The sequence below is a fragment of the Puma concolor genome, chromosome B1, assembly GCF_028749965.1.
Source record: "Puma concolor isolate L17-30 chromosome B1, mPumCon1.1.hap2, whole genome shotgun sequence".
Taxonomy (NCBI): Eukaryota; Metazoa; Chordata; class Mammalia; order Carnivora; family Felidae; genus Puma; species Puma concolor.
In genome coordinates, this window is record NC_141670.1 from 2741493 (window position 1) to 2765914 (window position 24422).

The 24422-nt window shown below is 43.0% G+C and overlaps 1 protein-coding gene across 5 annotated transcripts in view; it reads right to left on the reverse strand.

Moving 5' to 3' along the window:
• Window positions 1-24422, reverse strand: part of CSMD1 (CUB and Sushi multiple domains 1) — a 2044057-nt gene that overhangs the window by 81783 nt on the left and 1937852 nt on the right. For all 5 annotated transcript variants that reach the window (XM_086703086.1, XM_086703088.1, XM_086703085.1 and 2 more), the window contains 2 exons: window positions 19222-19407; window positions 1697-1891 (listed from right to left, as the gene is read on the reverse strand). In XM_086703086.1, coding sequence (XP_086559212.1) covers window positions 1697-1891; window positions 19222-19407 — 381 coding nt within the window. The remainder of the gene's footprint in view (window positions 1-1696; window positions 1892-19221; window positions 19408-24422) is intronic.

Consider the following 24422-nt stretch of genomic DNA (forward strand, 5'->3'; position numbering starts at 1 on the left):
CCCATACCACTGAATGGCTGACAATTTCCAAAATACATTTGTATGCCAAGTTGGCTGGAGAGATCTCCAGATATATGGATTTCTGGCTGTTGTTCTGGGACCAAACTTAGTATTGGGATCACCAGACTGAGGTATGTTAAAGCCAGAAAGACAGACTTTCTAGAATTTCAGAAGAATGGAGGCAAATATACAATTTATGGATGGTAGAAACCCAACTTTGCTTTCTTCCCCCCAAAGAAGTAGAAACCTCCTGCTAAGGAGTTTGGTTCAATAATCAGGCCGGCCCTGCCCCCGGTTTTTGTAAACATTCTTCTAAACACGAGTCTCCCTGTGTCAGTTCTTCTGGAATGGAGATTTGGGACTTTAGTGTAACGTGTTGTGGCATAGCAAATACCCACCTAACACTAACACCATCCTCCCCAGCACACCAGGCAACAAGAAAGCCCAGCAAAAACTAGACTGGACGGTTGCATCCGCAGAAGCCCCGCGTGAACTCCCCACTTCCAAGAAGTTTACGTGCGCCTACTTTTAAGACTCTGATTCTGGATCGAAACTGACGGAATGTTGCCTAGAAAGTCTGAGAGAGGCAAAAGGTAGAGGCTCCCCAGTCTTTCGCCTCCACTCTCCTCGCTGAGCTTAGTGACTGAGTCTCTGAATCACACCATGGAGCTTTGCAGTGGGTGCCTGTAAGGGAGACCCGCGTGGATGTGGGAAGGAGGGGATTCCCTAATTCGGACCGAGAGGAGCAAGGAGGAAATTCAGTATGAATGAAGTCAAACCAGGACACTTGTGACAAAGGCAAGGGAACCGTTAATGATTACTCTGGAAAACAGGCTTCAGGCAGGGTTGTCTGGGGACCTGGTGGTGTCATGCACTCGGACTATGGAAGAGGTCCTCAAGTTCACTGACCCTCCCTAACTTACCTTCGTGCTCCTGCCTGAGCGCTTGATACATGTTTACTTACCGTTGGCTCTATTCAAAGTTGAATTAGGATGGCTATGTCAAAGACAACAAAGCATTCTTTTGTCATTTTTCTTATTTTATTCTGGTTTCTTCTTATTAAGCTGTGTGCTTGATAAATTTGACACTGGTCTGACTACTTGTTTCTGTGCATGATAATTTCCTCTGAACAACCCACTAAAGAGTATGTGTTAAATATATCTGAGTCAAATAGTGCTCTGAACAATACTAATATTGTTTTATTTTTCTATTTATTCATATTTGTTATAAAACCCACTCAAAGGCTTAATTGCTTATCTTGTACCTATGAGAATAATAATCTCCCTTTTCAAGACAGTCATTATTTGAGAACACAATATCTTCAGCATAAATAATATTTCCCAAGATCCTAATTAGAGGGTTTGAATAGTCAGTGCATGGAAGGAGTTATCTTTTGAAACATAGGCCTGGATTTGTTTTTGAGTTGATCTGAAATATCGGAGTATTCGAATACTTTAAAATGTATACAATGCAATCATTAATAAATAGAACATTTAATATTTAACCCAGCCATCATACATTTTAAGTATGTCACATAAAAATCCATAGTCATCATTATAATGATGAGAAACGCCATTTGGTTACATTATTAATCCATAGGGGCAATCACTTACAGTGGGGGGGTTAAAAGGTGGCGGTCAGTGATGTCACTAATTCAGAATGGCTACCTGACCTGGGAAGTGCACTGGTCACTCACCTCGACATCTGGGTCTCTCGTCGCCTAGGCTCCACGTTCCATTGGCTTGGCACTGTGCCAGCCTCTGGCCCTCCAGGTAATAGCCAGGACTGCAGCTCAGCACGACCTGAGCTCCATACTCATTCAGTGACCCCGAAACCAGTCTCCAGGTGACGTGCTCCGGGAGCTGAGCTTCGATGCCAGGACAAATCACCGCTGGAAATGAAACATACTTATTAACATCACCATTGTTTTCGCGACAGATCAGATCACGTTTGCTTTTAATGGTAAGACCCTTGTCTCTGAACTTGATCTTGCAAAACAGAAGCCGCTGGCCTATTATTTCAGGTGCTCTTCTCTACTACCGACATAGTCACAGGAGGATGATCATGCATGGAAAATGCATTCGGCGGCCTCATTGCAGGTGCATTGGCGATTGTGCAGTGACGCTGTGATAGAAACGGATAAATCACCCACAAGAAGTTGCACGGTTCACTTGGATGGAAAATCTTCATCAGGTAAATGAGCACATGTGTAGAAGAATCTTACATATCGTTTGTCTCAATTTCCTCCGAGAATCTTGGAATAGAATTGAGACATTGACAACGAGCTTGGGCACAAACGATCAGAAAATCGTATGCCCCTATTCCCTTCCTCTCTATGAAACACACCTACATAAGATATTCTGTATGTTACTGGACTTACAGGCACACAGCATCTATCTGCAGACTGCATTAATACTGTCAGGACGAATGTTTAATAGATCTTAAAAGAGACCATCTTTTCATGCTCTTAGGAGAAGCCCTAGAAATACAGTAACTACTGAATACAGAGCAGCAGCTACAAATGTAATAACAGTGATAATAGTGGTAATGGTGTCACCCGTGCCATTTTCTTGGGGTGGACTTCAAGCGATCTGCAAATATGCTGAAAATGTATGCAAAATTTAATATATGTGAGTGTATATATATATATATATGTGTGTGTGTGTGTGTGTGTGTATATATACACACACACACACATATATATATATATATGTACTAAAGTAAAATAATATATGAAATGAATTTTACAAAGTTGGCACTCCATTTCTCCATATAGGAACATCCAAGGCAGTCGACCACCTTCAGAACTGAGCTGATTAATTTATTGAGCCTGGAAGGCTTAGCTGGAGAAATCAGAGCTTTTTCAGAATGATATTAATAAATAATTTTACTTACTTAAAAGTAAATTAGAAATAAAATTCTATATAGGTTTATCATAGTTGAATCGGACATATCCAAATGTTACAGAAATCTCACTGAATCTTCTATCCGTAATTTACCAGTACTAAGTGCGAATAAAGTGAAAAAAAAAAATGGATTTTTCAGTATTGTTACAATAATATCAATGATGAATAAAATGTGAAAAGGATTTGCTAATTTGAAAGTAATCCTTAGGTCTGTTTCTCTTAAGTATTTTTAAAGGAAATGACTGTCCAAAATTTGTATGGATTCAAAATGGATATTCAAAATGGATTAAAATCCTAAGTGCGAGTCCTAAAACCATAAAAATCCTAGAAGAAAGCAAAGGCAATAATTTCTTTGATATTGGCCACGGAAAGACTTTTCTACATGTGTCTCCTTTGGCAAGAGAAGTAAAAGCAACAGTAAACTATTGGGACTACACCAAAATCAAAAAGCTTCCATGCAGCAAAAAAAACCAACAACAAAGCAAAAAGGTAATATACTGAATGGGAGAAGATATTTGTAAATGATATATACATTAAGGTGTTAATACCCAAAATATATAAAGAACTTATACAACTCAACCCCAAGAAAACAAATAACCCAATTAAAAAATGGGCAGATGACCTGAATAGTCACTTTTCCAAAGAAAATTACAGATGGCCAATAGACACATGAAAAGATGCTCAACATCATTAACCATTGGGGGAATGCAAATGAGAACCCTGTGAGAATGGCTAAATTAAAACACACACACACACACACACACACACACACACACACACACAAGAAACAAGTGTTGGCGAGGGTGTGGAGAAAAATAAATACTCATCACTGTTGGTGGGAATGCAAACGGGTACAACTACTCTGGAAAACATTAGGGAGATTCCTCAAAAAATTAAAAATAGAATTACCATATTATCCAAGAATTACACTAATGGGAATTTACCCAAAGAAAATAGAAACAATAATTTGAAAAGATACATACACCCCTATGTTTATTGCAGCCTTACTTACAACAGCCAATAATATGGAAGCAGCCCAAGTGTCCGATGACAGACGAATGGATCAAGATGTGGTGTGCACACATGTGCACACACACACACACACACACACACACACACACACACAGAGGAATGTTACTCAACCATAAAAAAGAATGAAATCTTGCCTTTTGCAACAACATGGGTGGACTTAGAATAATGCTAAGTGAAATAGGTTCATCGGAGAAGAACAAATATCATATGACTTCACTCCTACGTGGAATTTAAGAAACAAAACAAATGAACAAAGGAAAAAGCGACAAACAGACTCTTAAATATGGAGAACAAACTGGTGGTCACCAGAGGGAGGTGGGGGGGGGATGGGGAAACAGGAAAAGGGGATTAAGAGTACATTTATCCTGATGAGCATTGAGTAATATATAGAATTGTTGAATTACTGTATTGTACGCCTGAAACTAATAGAATACTCACTGTATGTTAATTATAATCGAACAAAAAGTAAAACTTATATGGATATTTAAGTGTTTTGCCTGAATAATACAAGCAAATTCTTCTCTAACTGGAATACCTTTAGAATTCCAGGCAGGGCAGCTATTTCTGAAAAGTCTTTAATGCCTTTAACCTTGTAAATCCATAGCTCCATTTCAATCCCGCTCCCATGTCAACTAAAGTTCATTTCATTTCACCAAAAACTGTACTCCTACAATGAGCTGAATTGTTTTCAATGACCTGAACTAACTTTTACAAACTCTACTTGTGTCAGGAAGGATTCACTGTTGGCATTTACAGTGGAAACGGTCGTTTACGTTGAGCTCATATCATCTACGGTGGTGATTTCCAAATTCTGTATGATTACCTCCTTCTTTGTGAAAATGCTCTTTGGTTTGCCTTAGAATTATCTGATTCTGTTAAACCAGAAAAAAAAAACAAAAACTCATCACTTGAATCTCTTTCTCCCTGGTAGGCTAACAGCTCTTTTACTGTAAGCACTATGTCTTTTCACATTTTTTTAAAAATTTTTTTCAACGTTTATTTATTTTCGAGACAGAGAGAGACAGAGCATGAATGGGGGAGGGGCAGAGAGAGAGAGGGAGACACAGAATCGGAAACAGGCTCCAGCCTCCGAGCCATCAGCCCAGAGCCTGACGCGGGGCTCGAACTCACGGACCGCGAGATCGTGACCTGAGCTGAAGTCGGACGCTCAACCGACTGAGCCACCCAGGCGCCCCTCTTTTCACATTTTTTATTGAGTATGTTTGCCCTAAAACAGGTGCTGATGACATATATTTATAAATCTGAGTGAGTGAACATGTGTGTGTGTGAGTGTGTGTTCACACTTTGAAAACTAATGTGCCAAGAAAGTATTGTGGCAGCAAAAAAAAAAAACACGCCAAAAAACAAAAAACACAAAACAAACCTGCAAAGGAATGGAAGTGATGAAACCATACGGGTGGAACCTGAGTAAAGGGAAAAGTAAGACTGGAATAAATATTTAATGTGAAAGTTCTCCAAAGGGAGAGGGGCAAGAGCAGAGGTCCTCAGAAGCCGTGGCAATTGGGGTTCTATTTAATACCTTCAAAGATGCCCAGAGGGATAACCTATAGCAAATGTCTAAGCGTGAACAAGTGAGGCCGTGGTCTGGGTGATGACATCCCAAGGAATGTCAACCAAGATGGTGCCAGAAAATAGTTTCCTCCAGATGGTGGAGAACAGGGGGCCACTCGGTCAGTTGTATCCAAGTGGGTATCCACATTCATATGCAAACAACATGAGAAACCCAGAAACCAGTGAGCCCTAAGGAATTAGTGCCGACGAAAGTGTCACAGAAGGCAGCGCCCCTGGCTTCCTTGGCCTGGCGGCAGGGGAAACCCCAATCTTGTGCCCGAATTCTGGGCCTTGTGGGAGGAAAAGGGACTTGAATAGACACAGGACCCTTTGTGGGCCCCAAATGCCACCTCATTCTCCCCTTGGCGTTTCTGTAAGGTGAGCAGCCCCGGTCACACAGGTCAGAGACCTGACAAGGGTTTTCCTGGCTTGTTCTTCCTTCCCTCTCCCCCCCGTCCCTCATGGGCAGGGAGAGATCTGCTGGTCCTCCCCATGCCACCCCCTTCTCCTGAAGAGCCTCATCCCACCCCCTTCTCCGGCTCACCCTCACCCTCTGCTCACACACACACACACACACACACACACACACACACACACATTTTCTGTCTTGCAAACATTTCGGTGACAACATAAAATATTTTGCATTTTACTTGAGAATTTATATTGAGAATCTGATTCTACCGTGAGTGATTCTGATTTGTTACCGACTCCTTTGGCCAGCGGCAAAGCAGAAAGACCAACCGTTGTTTTGTATAAGATATTCAGACAATGATAGTATTTCCACCATAAAGAAAGCCCTTTAGACTTCCCCGTCCCCACAATAAATTACAGACACATATCATACATTTTCTGGGGTGTTCCCATCAGCCCCTCCATGCAGGGATGCAACTCTCTTTTCTCTTTTAACAACAGATCCCCCCATTATACCCAACAACGGGAGTGCTTCTTATCACCAAGTTCAAGCACATTTAATTAGATTTGTGAAATCACCATTGGATGCCATCGCAGGAGAATGATTTAATCAGCCTCGTAAATGTTCTTCGCGCTCACAACTTGGGCGAGCTTTCAGCATGCCATTAATCGGCTGTCCTCACTGGTCGGGGGGCCCAGAAGCTGGCTCAGTTCTGGTGCATTAGAAGCTGAGGAACAAGCCTGCTCGGGCTTAGGTAAATAAGGAATGTAAGGTCTTTGAGCAAAGGCATCCTACAGAGATTTCAATGCAGTCCACACCCTCCCATTTCAACACTGCTCTGGGAGGAAGCTCCACCACAAAGACTGGATTGAAAGCATGAGATTCTTAAGGAAATACATTGTTTCTGGATTTTTGTTTCCAGCTCAGATGTTAACCAAATCCTGAGTGTGTGAGTTGTTTATAATAAGAGTAGCGAATTAGTAAAGAGATCAAATCACAGAGTTTTAAAAGCAACCTTTTAGCAGGTAACTTATAGGCTCACTGAGAGTGATCAGACTTTCGCTACCAGACAAAAAAAAAAATGTCCCAACACTTCAAAGCCCCTAACCGCCACCCCCTCCCCAAGATTCCTGACTGAATCTAAACCCTCTGAACATTCTCATGTTCTTTCTAGTCCTGGAATTGCCAGATTTCTTCTCATTCAATTATGAAGTTTACAAAAGCCCCTTCTTGAGATCAGACATTTTTCTGCCCCAGGCTTCTTGTTATTTTGTTGCTATGTTAGTTTTAATAAGTAGATCTTAGTGGAGTCAGACCCTAGAGCATTTCCCTAACTAACTGTAACTAAGTAAAAAAAAAAAAAAAAAAAAAAAAGAATATTCCAGCCCTTTCCCTAGCTTAAAGGTAAACACCTTCCATGGAATCTGATTTCAATAAGAAAAAAGACCAATACTGAATTAACTTCATCTGCTTAGTGATACTGGTAAATACTGTTCAGATTTTTTTTTTTATAATTCTATAATCGAAGTTCCCTACTAAAGCCATTTTTTTTCAATTATATAAAATGGTTTATTTTTTAATTATGCTAAACCAACCCCTGAACGGGATGAAAACAGTACTGATAATCAAGGAGTAGATTTATAGTAAAATAATCTTAGTATTTCACTCCTTATCCACTGGGCTCACAACAAAGGAATCCACAGTATTTACATCACCAATGCCTGTCTTTTAAAAACTTGGCTTTTCAGTTCCCTCTAAACATCCCTAGAAGTTTCCTGTTGTGGCCATGTGTCTTCTTTTTATCTGTGTGTTTTTTCAGTCCCGTAAGTTGCACACGTAAGGTCACGGTTTCAGTATGCACCGATAACCAACACTGAACCAGCTCTTATAATTAGGAACATCTTTAGAGTTTTTGCGGAAAGAGAATTGTTTGCTTAAAAATAGTTGATGCATTTGTTTAAATGTTCTTTCCCGTTTCCCCTAGTGAGACTTTCCTCCTTCCGTTGTTTTAAGTAAGAGTCTAACAATGTCTCCGGGGTAATTTGTAGGTTATGATGAATGTGACCCTAAATTCTGACATTGTTGTAAATATAACATAAGTCAGTGCCGTGAGATCAGGGCCAGGGCCCTGCCCAAGGACTTGTGGACGCTTTCACGGAGACAAACCACACAAACTAGGGACTGGCATTGAAGCCGGTGGCCATCCGGCTGAGGTACGCCTGATATGAAATGCTATACAAGCGGATGACACCTGCTTTGGTCAGATCCTCAATCTCTAATACTTGGGACACAGGTCTGCAGACATCTAAAGGGACAAGATAAAAGAAGGGTGGGGAGCCGTGGATGCTTCCAGAAAGTTGGTGGTTTGGTGCCGTAGAGGGGGTGCGGGAGGCACCATGAAAGCTGGCGCATGAGAAGACACGATTTCGACCCAGTGCTGAGTGAATAAGGAGCTGTTTCCTCTGACGGTGTGGCACTACAATGACACGAGGACATTAATATGCAACAAATACGTTCTGCTTACACACACTCTCTCTGCTAAGGCTCCACACACACAGGACCATGTGGAGCATCATGACCGTGTGTAAGATGGGGCCAAGCTAGGAACCTCGGAACTCGCGAACTTCCCTTCTAGTGATGCGTACAATGTTCCTAAATTCTTATAATTTAGTGCATGAGGTCATACATGGAGCCGAGTTATTTTTTTCTTCAAAACACTTCAGTAGGAGTGACAGATGTGTGGAAACATTCTTTTTGGATGGTACATGATTGTAACATTTCAAGTAACCAGCATCACGCCATTCTGTGGGGACACTGATGTCAAGAACTCATAGAAATGTGCGTTAATTTTCCCGTCTCTCCATAACTTTGGGTTTAGAATAGTTAAGTGAAAATATACTTATATTATACTTATATTTATACTTAGTAAATGCATACTTATATTTACTGTGTGTGTATATATATATATATATATACTTTAATATTATATATATGTATATTTAGTAAGATGAATAGACTTAATCATTCAATGTAACAGAAAAGAATAATCATTAGTTTCGACATCAATGTATGTACAGAATATGCAGAATGATCACTAACCCTAAAGTGTTGTGTGTTTGGGGTGCCTGGGCAGCTCAGTCAGTTAAGCGTCCGACTTCGGCTCAGGTCATGATCTCACAGTAGGTGGGTTCGAACCCCGCATCGGGCTCTGTGCCGACAGCTCGGAGCCTGGAGCCTGCTTCGGATTCTGTGTCTCCCTCTCCCTCTGCCCCTCCCCCAACCATGCTCTGTGTGTCTCTTTCTCAAAAATAAATAAACTTTGAAAAAATAAAAACTAAAATAAAGTGTTGTCTATTTAATGCATTAGTTACTTGAAACTATCTATATCTGTATCTGTATCTGTATCTGTATCTGTATCTGTATCTGTATCTGTATCTGTATCTCTATAAAACCATGCACAATTTCAAGTTTGCAGGACTATTTTACATTTCAGGAAGTGTGTGCTCCGTGCTTGACCCAGGTGTGGAAGCATTCTGGAGCACAGCTACACACACCAGAGGCAGACCCCTGGCCAGCTGACAGCAGCACGGCTCGCCTGGCACACGTCTCAGCCTGCTGGGCTGGGCAAGGCTCAGCCATCCAGACTAAAAGGGAGAAAACCTCTCATGTTCATGAGTCACTCTGCTTACATGGCAGCAAATTAAAAAAAAGCAACTGTAAAAAAGCAGTTTCCTCACATCTCGTCTGACGGGGGCCCTGATGTCCATTCCACAGGCACTTACAAAGAGATGGCCGTCAGCCCAACGGACAAATGCACCTGCTGTTGCAGGGTTTATGCTTCTCAAAGATAAAACAATAATAACTAACATATTCCATTACTCAGGGGCCGCGAATGACCTACAAGAAACAAGACCCAGATTTACCATGGGGCATTTCAGGGCATATTTTCTTTCTTATGTTTATCAAGGCGCCAAGGGGAACCTGTTCACAAGTCCAATTAAAACGCAAAAAGCTAGACTAAGCCACGTTCAGTCTTTGCAAAAGAAAATCACAGAGTGGAGCACAACTGGCCCTAAAGCAGGGGTCTGAATCTAATCTGAAACAATATCTAAACTCCAACGGAGCACCACGATCCCAAAAGGACGGTTTCAATAACCACAGCGAGTTTGCACAACCTTAATGTACAGCCTTCAAACCCCTCCCCCAGCACAATCTACAGTAGCTGAGGTTTGGCGCTAATGGTCGGCCATGACAGAGGCTTCCAGGGCTGGCGAGGACTCCTCACCTTGCACACGACTGAACAAACCCATCCCGCAAAGTGATGCACCCCGACGTCGAGGAGCAGGAACCCAGCTGGCATCTAGTGGCTGTTTGAAACTTCGTGTAGGCTCACACAGCACATGACCCGCCAGGTCTGCTCCCCAGGTCTGCGCCGGGCACGGGACGAATCAGGGCGGGCTAGGCACGGGCTGGGGAGCGCTGGGGGACACTGCGTACGTCTCCGGCACAGGCTGCCAGCTGAGGCTCTGAACTGACCTTTTGGCCTGGGCTATTTTCCAAGTCTTGTAACAAACAGACTTCCTTGGAAGCTGGAAATAGATTTGTGCCTCCTACAAAACTCCTTTTTTCCCTTTAGCTTTAATACGCATTAAATATGTACTTAATTTAATATGCATTAAAAAAGACATATACATATGATGATTATGTATTTAGATCAAGCGGGAACTGGATTCTTCTTCATCCGCTTTGCTAACACCTTCACTGAAATCCCTTGTAAATGCATCCTGTGGGGCAAGATGGGCCCATTCACACTAGCTGCAAGGCAGAGTCCAGCCTCCAGCAGGGAGGGGCCGGCGGCAGACAGATGGCTTCAGTCCCGACTCTGCCGTGGACCGACCATGCAACCTTGGGGGGTTTTCCACTTTTGGGGGCTCCAGTCCCCATCTGCATGATGCGGATAGTGATAGTGCTGCAGAGGTCCATTAAAGGGCTCAGACTGCAGGCATGTAAATGCTCATGACAGGGCCTGGCACGTAGTGGAAAGTCACAGAGGCCTGATGTACAGCTGGTGTCATGAAACAGGGCTCTGCAATATGACGTACGATCAAACGATGTTTGTCAAGAAGCCAAGGGTAACGTATCGTGTGTATTCTACTCTGAAGATGGGGGTGATCAGTAAAGACAACAGAAGCAATTCCGAGACCATATCCTAAGGGACTAAGTGGATAAGTGTATATGCTCCAAAACATTTTATATACGGTATTCTTATATTTATAAACACACACATATGCATTACATATATAAATGCATATGTGTATTTAACATATATATAAATACACAATCATGTATATTATACACATGTATTTATATGTGTCTATAATATATATGGAAATAAACACATATGTATTTGTATATGTGTGCACACATGTATATATGTACTATTATACACATATGTGCATATATGTATTATATATAGACGAATGCATACACGTACCTGTATGTTGTACAGACATGGCCTACAGGTAACTTATATGTACATAACTTATATATAATCTTAGTTTTTCTATGAGTGGGCTACTTGCAGGTCACATAAAGCTATTTGGTACAATACGACTTTATCCTGTTCTCCCTCTCCTGGAATATACAGGTGTTACATTTAATCACGTAAAGTGCTCATGGCACCTCACACACATAGTAGGTCTCTGATAGATTGTTCATGACAAACTTACTTCACTGACTAATGCCTTTAATCGAAAAAGCAAACCTCTATATTGGGATTGGGACCTGGAATTCGTTTTTCATTAGACGGTCATCTTAACGGCTTTGATTGCTCCCATATGCAAAGTGCATCATGCTTATCTGTCCATCATTTGGTCAAATTATGAAACCCATACGTTAATACCCAGAGCCTCCCTTGTTCTCTTCTGCCATTGGCATGAATCAGATCTTCAGCGACCCAAATCCAGTGTCAGCAAATAAGTTAAAATGGAGAGAAAGGAGCCTCAGGCACCTGCTGCAGGGACATGCGGGACTGCGCGCAGCAGGCAAACTGAAGCGGTTACTTATCACAGCCTGCACGTCCGTAAAGCTAACGGCCGGACGAACTGATTTTATTTACCATCTACACGTACTCTTTACCAAAGGTGAAGTGTTTCTCACCTCCTCGGAATCAGGGCTCCGGTCTACACATTACTGCAGTCAGTAAGGAAACCGAATAGTGTCACGTCTACAATGTACACAGAGGAGTCAGTCTCGGGGAGGTCAACAGTAACCAAACTTTCCGACTCACGGGTTAAGCTTCGTGCTTACTCTCTGCAGTTTCTGAATTTAAATGAGGTGGAGAAAACACCATCCCTCCCCCTCCAAAAATGAAATAGGTTTTCCAAGTCCCTGAATACCAAGGAACTTAAGTGAAATGTCCATTTCTCCCTTTTGTAAAATCTAATGGACAATAGTGAGGCAAGAAATACTTGAAAGTTAGAAATAACACTTAAAAAATTCAGTGCTAATTTTCCATTTTATTATAAAAGTTGTATGTATTGTCCGTGTTACTGAAGCAGTCAGTATCAAAAGCTTTAAAATGCAAATTGGCTTTTTTTCCATTTAACAACCATTTCACTGAGCATACTATAACTTCTTTCTACTGGAATCCTCATTTGTATGTAGGAAATAGTTTTGTGATTAAATTTTTTATTGTAGCTTGAAAGCAATCGTCCGTCTAGGATATGCACTTTTGAAGCAGAAAAATTCAAATGCATGTATAAATTAGACCACCTTATGTGTGTTGTATTACGTTTCCCATCGGCACAGAATAGTTCTCTTAAGTGATGTAATATTTGCCTTTGAACAGCCAAAAGCCCCTCATTCCTGACTTTTCTAGAAAGTTTTAGACATAAATTCAGACCACGTCCTTGAAATCATTTGGTTCCACTACAGACAAGAGGCGGCTCCCTGACGCACTGTCGGCGATTTAACGCTTCCCAGGATGAATTACGTGCTGGGTTACAACGGCACCCGCTTCCCGTCTCTGTGCTCAGTTCTCTAACACACAAGGCTTCTGAGACATGAGATTCCTAGGGGCAGAATGGGACGGAAGCAGGGAGCAGGGACTCTCTCCCTCGGTCTTCCGGAAACAAACCCCCATTGGCTCCTCTCTACATGTGTGACTCCAGCCAGCGGACCCCACCGACCCCTCTGAGGTTCTTGTCCGTCTGGGGGGATAACAACTGAATATGTCCTGAGAGGTGAGCGAGGCGATGTGCGTAAAGCTCACGGACTCCAGCCTGGAGGGCAGTCGAAGGTCCAGGACTGGTCCTGAAGGTGCTGTTAATCGATGTGGCATGGACATCTACACATGCACACACTGAACGTGAGCTGGTCGGGTTCCAAGTCAGACTCGCTGTAATATCTGAGTTCGGTCTACGGGCCGTAAGAGGAGCCTCAGGGCCACACAGGGGGCCCTGCCTCGGCCTGGTGCGCCGTACGCAGAGCTTGGGGACTTGGTGGGACAAACGTGGCACAGGCGGAAGGGACTTGAGGAGGGCACAGGGAGGTCCGTCTGAGTCCCCACCTACTGGCTGTGGGGAGACGGGAGTGTTCTCAGCCCCCAGGCCCGGCCCGGCTCCTATGGTTTCTCTGCTGTTACCCCACTCTCTGGGCATTTCTCTGAGCTGATGGGGGCGCTCAAATCACCACTCCTCACGCTCGTCCCCACTCGTCAGGAAACCAGTCTGACACTCAGCCTGTCTAGAACAGGCACAGAGCCTTGAGTCCATACTGGACCACGGCACGGGACTTCCCCAGGCAGATCCCGGCAGCGTCACACCATTGTGCTGTCATGAGGCCCAAAGCACGTCTGCCAAACCAGTGTCACCGTATGGCTGGCCCTGGGGCAGCAGGGGCCTCCACCAGGGAGGTTTCAGTGCCATGGAGTACTCCCCCAGATGTTTTCGTAATGCCCAGTCACGTTCATTTGGTTGCAAACTGCAGATTTGGGCTATCTCCGCTATTTGCCTTTTATTAAATCAGGAAGGTAAGGAAAGCACTGCCTTCTCCACAGGATTGTTGTTATGACCGAATGACGCAGCACGGACACGCCTGACGCAATCCAATGTCTACAGCTGCCGTTCAAAAGCACGGTCCCCATTATTACCATTGTGTCCCCATATCATGCGCTTCTCCCAGCAGAGTGCCACCTCTTCTATAAAAACCGATCCCAGGCTGAGCATCCATATGATCTCATCTACATCTTTTTTTTAACCTTTATTCATTTTTGAGAGACAGAGAGACACAGAGCGTGAGCGGGGGAGGGGCAGAGAGAGAGGGAAACACAGAATCCAAAGCGGGCTCCGGGCTCCGAGCTGTCGGCACAGAGCTCGACGTGGGGCTAGAACCCGCGAACCTTGAGACCATGACCTGAGCTGCAGTCCAACTCTTAACCAACGGAGCCACCTTGGCGCCCCTAACCTCATCTACATCTAATCGCTCCCTGCTATGATTGTGTCAGGCTGTGTGTCTGGGGTCCGTGCATTGGTGCAGACTCCAACAAGGGCAAAGGTTTGTCTCACGGACCTGCCTACGCCAGCAGTCGTAAGCCAGGTGTCCTCACAGACCACACATCGCAGAGTGCTGGGCGGACGAGCCAGGGTGTGTGCAGCACCTCCCGGTGTGACGACTTTCTTCGGCCCCTCGTGCCCACTGTGGGTCTCACACGCTTCCTCCACGGGGTCCGAGGCATTTTATCCGCTTCTCTCTTCGTGAAATGTGCTGCTTCTTCCTTTCTCTACTCCCCAACTAAGGACTTAAAAAGCTAGGTCGTGCCTCTTTTCCTCTGAATTCTGACATAGTTGGCTCTCTGTGTTGGAGTCTTATGATGCCAACCCATTTACTGGCAAATACAGAGCACTGGCATCGGCATTCTGTAGCCCAAGCTGTGAAGAGGTGCTAAAAACCTGGGTACGCATAATTGCTTACGCCAGTGAGGGGTGGCCTTGACACTTAAATACGGCCCGTACGCCATCAAAGCTAGTTTTCATTTATGCACAGGGCATTCCGTCCAGCCCATGTTCAGGACGAAGCAACTCAACATTGCAGTGACACACTAAAGGTTCTTGCTCATTGCCTCGACCTGTGGAGTAACAGGCACATATGTGAGGCAGCCTCTACGTTCAATCCAAAGGAAACGCCTCATCAGTTAAAACAAAATGTCAAAGAAAATGCCACTGAGACTGTCTGACTGTGATCCCCAATAGGCTGGGTTATCTTTAAGGAAAATGATGGCTTCAAAGCTTTCCACACAGCTTTACAGATCATGGAAGTATCTGTCCATCGGGTCATTTTTAGTAAAATCAATTATGTCCCTAGAAATACTTACAACTGAAAACAAGATCAATCTTAGAGGAAACTGCAAGACATTCTTTCAGTTAAGCTTCTAAATTGTTGCATTCATATTAAATACATTTTGAAAAATGTCTCATTTTATATTGTTTTAACCCAATAAAACAAAAGGGGGAAGTCAGTGTGACATTGGCAAAAGAACGGACACACAGGTAGGTGGAGGAGAGTAGGAAATGCAGAAATTGAGACCCATGAACACAGTGAACCGATCTTTGGCAAAGGAGCAGAAGGCAATACATATGGAGCAAAGACGGTCTTTCAGCAAACGGCACCAGGCCACGCAGACATGCGCGTGCCAGGACTTCACACCCATCACAAGAATGACTTTGAAATGGATCAAAGACCCAAATGGAAAGTATAAACCTCTAGAAGTAACATAGGAGAAAACGTAGGGGACCCTTGATTGGGGGGATAACTATTTAAGTCCAACACCAGAGGCATGTTCCATGAAAGAAAGAACCAGTAAGTTGTACTCCATCAAAACTGAAAACTTCTGCTCCGTAAAAGACACCATGAAGAGAATGAGAAGAGAAGATGTAGTGTAGGAGGAAATACTTAGGAAGGACATCTCTGATAAAGGACTGTTAGCCAAAATATACAAAGAACTCCTAAAACTCAACAAGAAACATCTTTTTTTTTTTTAAAAAAAAAAAAAAGAAGGGCAAAAGCTCGAAACATAAACCTCACCAAAGAAGGTAGACTAATAATGGATGGGGCGCCTGGGTGGCGCAGTCGGTTCAGCGTCCGACTTCAGCCAGGTCACGATCTCGCGGTCCGTGAGTTCGAGCCCCGCGTCAGGCTCTGGGCTGATGGCTCAGAGCCTGGAGCCTGTTTCCAATTCTGTGTCTCCCTCTCTCTATGCCCCTCCCCCGTTCATGCTCTGTCTCTCTCTGTCCCAAAAATAAATAAACGTTGAAAAAAAAAAAATTAAAAAAAAAAAAAAAAAGAAGGTAGACTAATGGCAAAGAAATATATGAAAACATGTCCCACATCATATGTCACCAGGGAAATGCAAATTAAAACAACAAGGAGGTGGGGTGCCTGGATGGCTCCGGCAATTAAGCATCCGATTTCGGCTCAGGTCATGATCTTGTGGTCTGTGGGTTTGAACCCTACATTGGGTTCTGTGCTGTCATAACAGCTCAGAGCCTAGAGCCTGCTTCAGGTTCTGTGTCTTTCTCTCTCTCTCTGCCCCTCTCCCCCTTCTCAAAAAATAAACATTTAAAAAATTAAAAAACAAAACAAAACACACGTTGTTAGAAAGGCTAAAATCCAGAACACTGACAACAGCAAATGTTGGTGACAATGTGGAGCCACAGGAACTCTCACTCACTGCTGGTGGGAATGCAAAGTGGTGCAGCCCCTTTGGAAAATGGCTTGACAGTCTCTTAGAAAACTAAACATACTCTTCCCCTATGATCAAGCACTCATACTTCTTAGTATTTATTCAAAGGAGTTGAAACTTACGTCCACACAACACCTGCACTTGAATGCTTACAGCAGCTTTATTCATAACAGCCAACACTTGGAGGTAACCAAGGCGCCCTACAGTACATGCGGGAGGATAAATGAACTCTGGTCCATCCAGGAAAGGAAGGGGCCAGTATTATTTAGCACTAAAAATAAAGGGGCCATCAAGCCATGAAAAGACACAGAGGAACCCGAAATACATGTCAGTAAGTGAAAAAAAAAACCTGATATCTGAAAAGGATACATAATGAAAAAGTTCATCTCTATGACCTTCTGGAAAAGGCAAACTGTGGAGACGGGGAAAAAGATCGGTGGTTGCCAACAGTGGAGGGGCGGGGGAGTGGGGATGGATAACAGGCAGAGCACAGAAGATTTTCAGAGCGGCGAAAATGGTCTGTATGGTACCATAATGGTTCGCATTTGCGTTTATCCATTTTTCCAAACCCACAGAACATGCGACGCCAAGAGTGAACCTTAACCCAAGCTATGAACTTTGGGTGACAATGGTGTATCGAAATGGGTTCACCAATTGTAACAAATGAGCCTCTCCATTTGTTGGTGAGGAATGTAGATAATCGGGGAAGGATTTATGGGAATCTCTGTACTCTGCTCGATTTTGTTATAAACCTGAAGTTCTTCTAAAAAACGGCCTATTAAAAAAGGATGTGAGAATAAAAATTACATTTACATAATTTACATAGTTGCCTTATCATGCATCATGTCTTTCTCAGACACTCAACAAATTTTAAATGGCTTTGCCTTTAAAACCTAGCATACACTTGACATTTCAAGCACAGCACCCAGAGAACTTACAAAGCAAAACAAAACACCAATGCCTGTTCTCCATCCAAGACTAGTTAACTCAAAATCCCTGAGAGTCAGACCTAGACATCAGCAGTTTTTAAAGCTCCCTACACGATTGTCATGTGTACCCAGAGTACAGAACCACTGGCATAATGAAAAGCACGTAGGACGTAACTGGAGAGGAGCGACTTAAACTCTAACTCTGCAAACCAGTAGCTTTTATTCCGTTGGTAAGGCCGTGTGTGCCCTCCCTTTTCAGAGCTGTCAGGGGATTGAGAGATAAGCTGTTCGAAACATTTGGCACATAGTAGATACTTTACATTGTCAAGCGTTATTAATGACAACCTCTAAGCTATGTGCAAAGTAAGCAGGGTGTTAAACTCCCAGGAAATTGTTATCATCGGTAACCCTAAACATCTAGTGTTACTGCCATCTACGGGGTTAAACTCATTTGAGGAAATAATTTTATTTGGGATTGAACGTAAAAACCTACCGATGTATCTTATTTTTCTAGCTTCCTGTACTATTTCTTAATTACAATAAAACAGTACTTTATGAAATAAAAACTAAGAAATATTACTATTGTCTCATTGACTGTCAGGAAAAGCAATAATTATTTGAAAGGTAAAAATAAATAAATGAAAATGATCACAAGGAGTTTAAGAAGTATGGAGGAAAGTCAACTATGTTCTGTAAACATTTATGCATTTGTAGCTAAGCGTTTAAATAATTTTAACATGACCAAAAATACTGTACTGTGCACAAAAAGAGATCAATAGACTAATTTTATAGTTGAAGATCATGTGAAAACGTTTTTCAAATATCTTCAGAGCAAAAATATTGTATGTGTAGAAATATTATATAACTTTCCATTTTCAGAAATTAGGTAGTTAGATTTTTTCCGATTTGAGGCTAGCTTTAATATAGCTACAATGAAAGTTTTGGTGTAAATTGTGTGTGTGTGTGTGTGTGTGTGTGTGTGTGTGTGTGTGTATGAACTTTGGCTCTGTTTATGGAGTTAATTACTATTTTTTAAGACTACAGCTCTAGAATGGGCCCAAACTTTTGACCCTCTTAAGAATACTATTATATACCATAAGTCGCTTTCCAGAAAACTTACTGCACTTTGCAAATCAGTGACTCATTTATTGAGCACCGACATATTACGTAGAGTGGGTGATCCACAAAGAAGCCGGGCACTGCCTTTAACGTGAAGGGATTGACAAAGAGGTGGGGGGTGAATCGGAAACTCACGCTGACTTCTGCCTTCGTGTTTTGTGCGGAGACCCACTGCTAGACGGCGCGTCTCTACACCCTCTCGAATTCACCTACCCACGTGGAAAGAGACAGCCTAGTGAAGGTTTGCTGTAAACATCAGAGGGTCTAGATCCTGATGGAACCAACGTGATTCTCTGCAAGCAACTTTTCAGAATCAGAGCTGACTTTACATACATGGTTGGGATATTTTACGCGGAATAAATTGGTTTTAATCTTAGCACAGTGCCGGAGACCAAGCCCTCACGTGCTGTGGAGAGGGTCTCTGCACACTTTGGAATCTGGAGTTCTCCTAACAGTGAATCTTGCTCCTAATTAAATACGCCAAGACATGTGAAGGCACTTAACACTCACGTGTACATGCAGGAGGCTTCCCCGTGTTATTCCACAGTCCATCTTCCCGACATACGGCCGCTGCTTGTTGGCCTGCTTCCAGCTTAAAGCCCTCATTACATTCATAGATCACTTTACTATCCAGCGTGAACTCGTTGCCCGTAAAGGAACCATTTCCCGGGGACTCGGGGATTCCACAGGACACAGCTGGAAAGAAATGGCACAAATGGGGAGTTATTCTTACAAGACTTTGTGATACTTTCTCTGTTTCTATTTTTATCTCTAGCACATATACAAATGGTGAGATATTTATATTTCTTTTCGTTACGTTTATTTATTTTTGAGAGACAGAGACAGAGCATGAGCAGAGGAGGGGTAGAGAGGGAGGGAGACACAGAATCCAAAGCAGGATCCAGGATCCAGGCTCTGTCAGCACAGAGCACAACGTGGGGCTCCAACTCACAAACTGCGAGATCATGACCCGAGCGGAAGTCGGACGCTCAACCGACTGAGCCACCCAGGTGCCCCTGAACTCTGTCATACAGTTTAAACACACTGAGATGTTTTCATCAATGGCCGGGCTCAGGATTGCACAGTATCGTGCTTTTTACATCATTTAATATCGGAAAGAAAGGATAAAACGGTATCTTTCCCATCACAAAGCTGACCGACGCGTTGGTGCTGAGATTTCACAGGGATCAGAGCTGATCCCCAGTCTGGCCTCCCTCACCCCCCACGACCGGGTTTTCCTCGAAGCGCCACCAAGTTCCGATGAGAGGCAAATCACTTAGCCGACATCCTCAGTGCGTCCACAACCCCAGTATCTGTTATCCTATGAATTACCTGTCAGAACACAGGGCCTGAGGAACCGAAATACTGGAGGAGAGAGGGAGATCGCCTTGAGCAGAACAGCTCAGTCCTCCAGGCGCTAAGCAGGCCCGCTTTCGGTGTGAGGCCGGCAAGAAAGCAGTACGAAGGAAGCAGGCATTTTTTTCTAATGTTTCTTTCTTTCTTTTTTTTTTTTTATTAAATTTTTTTTTTTCAAACGTTTATTTATTTTTGGGACAGAGAGAGACAGAGCATGAACCGGGGAGGGGCAGAGAGAGAGGGAGACACAGAATCGGAAGCAGGCTCCAGGCTCCGAGCCATCAGCCCAGAGCCTGACGCGGGGCTCGAACTCACGGACCGCGAGATCGTGACCTGGCTGAAGTCGGACGCTTAACCGACTGCGCCACCCAGGCGCCCCATAATGTTTCTTTATTTTTGAGAGAGACAGAGACAGAGAGAGAGGGAGACCCAGAATCCGAAGCAGGCTCCAGGCTCTGAGCTGTCAGCACAGAGCCTGACGTGGGGCCCGAACCCACGAACTGTGAGATCGTGACCTGAGCCAAAGTCGGACACTTAACCGACTGAACCACCCAGGAGCCCAAGGAACATTTTTTTTTTTCAATATATGAAATTTATTGTCAAATTGGTTTCCATACAACACCCAGTGCTCATCCCAAAAGGTGCCCTCCCCAATACCCATCACCCACCCTCCCCTCCCTCCCACCCCCCATCAACCCTCAGTTTGTTCTCAGTTTTTAAGAGTCTCTTATGCTTTGGCTCTCTCCCACTCTAACCTCTCTTTTTTTTCCCTTCCCCTCCCCCATGGGTTTCTGTTAAGTTTCTCAGGATCCACATAAGAGTGAAAACATATGGTATCTGTCTTTCTCTGTATGGCTTATTTCACTTAGCATCACACTCTCCAGAGGAACAGACATTTTTTAACAAACAAGAAAGATGAAGAGAGTGTTTAGTATAAATATTTCCTTCTTCAATTTACTAGCTCTGATCCAGACTCATCTACTACGAGACAGAAACCAAACAAACAGACAAAAAACACCTCTCATGTGAAATGACTGTAAGTTACAACAAGGGCACAAAGTAGGAAAGCAGGACAGAGGGATCAACAGTAATTCCCAAGGATCTACACCCAATTCGGGTGCATTTGTCAAAGAAACGTTTTGCAGTAACTACAGTAATGGCCTTCCTTCACTCGGTCAATATTTAAGGTATTATTCACCTCATGGGTTTTAAATTGGGGTAGTTTAAAAATTTTCCCGCATTGATTCCAATGAGAAACTATGTGTAGCATGTTAGAGCTGGAAAGACAGATTGAAAGAGCTTACATAAACTTACCAATTTACGGATAAGGAAAACTGAGGGTCAGAAAGGTAAAAGGACTTGCCTAGGCTATCAGAGAGACTGTGTGAAACCTCAGGCCACAGAGCAGACTGGTGACACCCAGCTGAGACCACCTTCTGTTCCACGAGAGCCCCAGGGAGGAGCACACTGAGATACACTGGTTCTGAGTCTTTTCGTTGTCATTTTGTTCTTTTCTCCTTAGCACAATTCATGAATAAATGTGATGGAAAATGGTCAGAGAAGGTAACACATTTTTTAATGTAGTGGGTGATAAAAATCAAATTTCTGGGAAGTCCAAGCACTCAAATTTCTCTTGTGCTTAATTTTATAATCTGCTATTTCAACATCTATATGAAAAATACATATGAAAAAAATTACATGATATACATATGAAGCATACTATAGTAAAGATTTGCAGTAGCCAGGGGATAAAAAAAATCTTAGACATACAGACATCATTTTTTTTTGACAGGGCAAACTTTATTTTTTTTAAATTTTTTATATTAAATATAATTTATTGTCAAATTGGTTTCCATACAACACCCAGTGCGCATCCCAATAGGTGCCCTCCTCAATGGCCATCACCCACTTTCCCCTCTCCCCCACCCCCCATCAACCCCAGTTTGTTCTCAGTATTTAAGAGTCTCTTATGGTTCGCCTCCCTCCCTCTCTGTTTGTAACTCCCCCCCCCCCACCCCTCCTCCCTGGTCTTCTAAGTTTCTCAGGACCCACATAAGAGTGAAAACATATGGTATCTGTCTCTCTCTGCCTGACTTATTTCACTTAGCATAACACCCTCCAGTTCCATCCACGTTGCTGCAAATGGCAGGATTTCATTCTTTCTCCTTGCCAAGTAGTATTCCATTGTATATATAAACCACATCTTCTTTATCCATTCGTCAGTTGATGGACATTTAGGCTCTTTCCACAGCTTGGCTATTGTTGAGAGTGCTGCTATAAACATTGGGGTACAAGTGCCCCTATTCATCAGCACTCCTGGATCCCTTGGGGAAATTCCTAGCAGTGCTACTGCTGGGTCATAGGGCACAGCCGCTCTGGAAAACAGTGTGGAGGTTCCTCTAAAAACATACAGACATCAGTTTGAATAAAGCATTCCAAATAACATCTGGCTTTCCAAAGCCATTGCTTTACTGAGGCAATGTATCCATCATTTGCAAAATGTTCATCTTAATTTCTTGAAGGCAGTGAATGCCCCTTGTGACTGGATCTCTCAGGGTCAACAATCTGTTTCCTCACCAATTCCTCTCAGGAGTCACTCAAGTAATCATTGGCTCATTCTCACAAACCTTAATGTCCCTGCCGCTAGCTGAAGCGTGCCCAGGGCCCAGTTCCCTTCTGGCTCTCATTTGGGATGAGAAGCCAATGAAATGACATTTCTCTGGCAGATGAAATGAGAAAGAGGACATTATACAAACACCCAAGAAACCCTACCTTCAAGGGATTCATACCCCAGAGGCCCAAACAGAAAAGGTATCTAACTGCTTATGTTAAATCTGGAAGCTTATTTCACGTGTGAACCCTGATACTGGGGACTTCAGAAGACCCACTTTTTGTCATCTGATCAGCCACTGGGAATCTGTTTTTGGCTTTGAGCTATCGGTTTTAACAACTCTGTAGAGTGTCTTAACAACAGGTTGTTTGGCAGGGCTTAAAATAAAGGTTGGCGATCAATCAGCCACGAAATTCTAACACTTCTGATTCGATGAAGGTTGGTGATATCCTTACAGACTCCCTTAAAAGGGAGACTCCTGCTAATGTCTAGTATGGGGTCATCTATTCATTCCTTCCAAAGTTTTTGCATGATTACTATGTGACAGATATTGTTTCGATCACTTTTTAAATGTTAAGGGGTAAAATGTATGTGACTTTCAAAATATTCATTATGTTCTTCCTTTTATTATAGCTGAAGGGAATACATTGTCTTAGTATTTTTTCATTGTACTAATATAGCATTGTATTTCCCAACAATCTAGGCAAATGAGCACATACTCAGCCCATAAATTTATCTTCTGTGGAAGAGCACGGACTTTAAAGTCAGACTTCTCGATCAGTTCTTGTCCCTGACATTTGTCAGCTCTATGATTTCAGGTCAGTGACAATGAATGTCTGGTTTGCAGGTTAATAATGGCCACCTCAAAGGCAATTGTAAGGAGTCAACGAAATAATGTACACAGAACAAAGAGCACTAGCTTGATACAACGTAAGTATTCAATACTCAAGAAAACATTGTGGGGCCCCTGGGTGGCTCAGCTAGTTAAGGTCTGACTCCTGATCTCAGCTCAGGTCATGATCTCACATTCATGGGATTGAGCCTCACAGCACGCTCTGCACTGAGAGTGGGGAGCCTGCTTGGGATTCTCTCTCTCTCCCTCTCTCTCTGCCCCTCTTCCACTCTCTCTCTCCATCTTCAAAATAAATTTTAAAAAGTGACTTGCAAAGACAGCAAAGAGGAAACCGGTAGTAAATCAGCTTCTTTCTACAACATGTCTCATGAGATATTTAACATTTTGGTTTCGAATATATAAATGGAAGGGCTGCTGTGCCCAGTGTCATATTCTTTTATGAATCAAACCCTTCATGGGATTTTTTTCTTTACGTATTTAAGACCAAACAGTAGTTGTCATTCCTGTCTTTGGAGGTTTAACACCTCTCTGATTTTTTTTCCCATTTTCCATTTCCCACGATTGCTTGCTATAACGGACAATCCCTCCTTTTCTTTCTGCTACCCATCGAATTTCAACTCTGTACAATTTGCGTTTTTTTTTTTTCTTTCTCCATTTTTTTTTTTTTCCCCTTCAAAGAGTTCTTGGGCTGTGACTCTCACCTTAGGCTTGTGATCCTCATATCTTGACAGCCACTCAGTCCACGTGGTGTTGTCACCTGCTGTCCAGCTGAACGATGCCCACATCTCAAGTTTAATGTGTATAAACCCTGAGGTTGTCATCAGACCTTCACCGTAGCTACTACCCTCATAGACTTTCTCCCAGTAAGTCCAGTTAGAATTTTCCATTCAC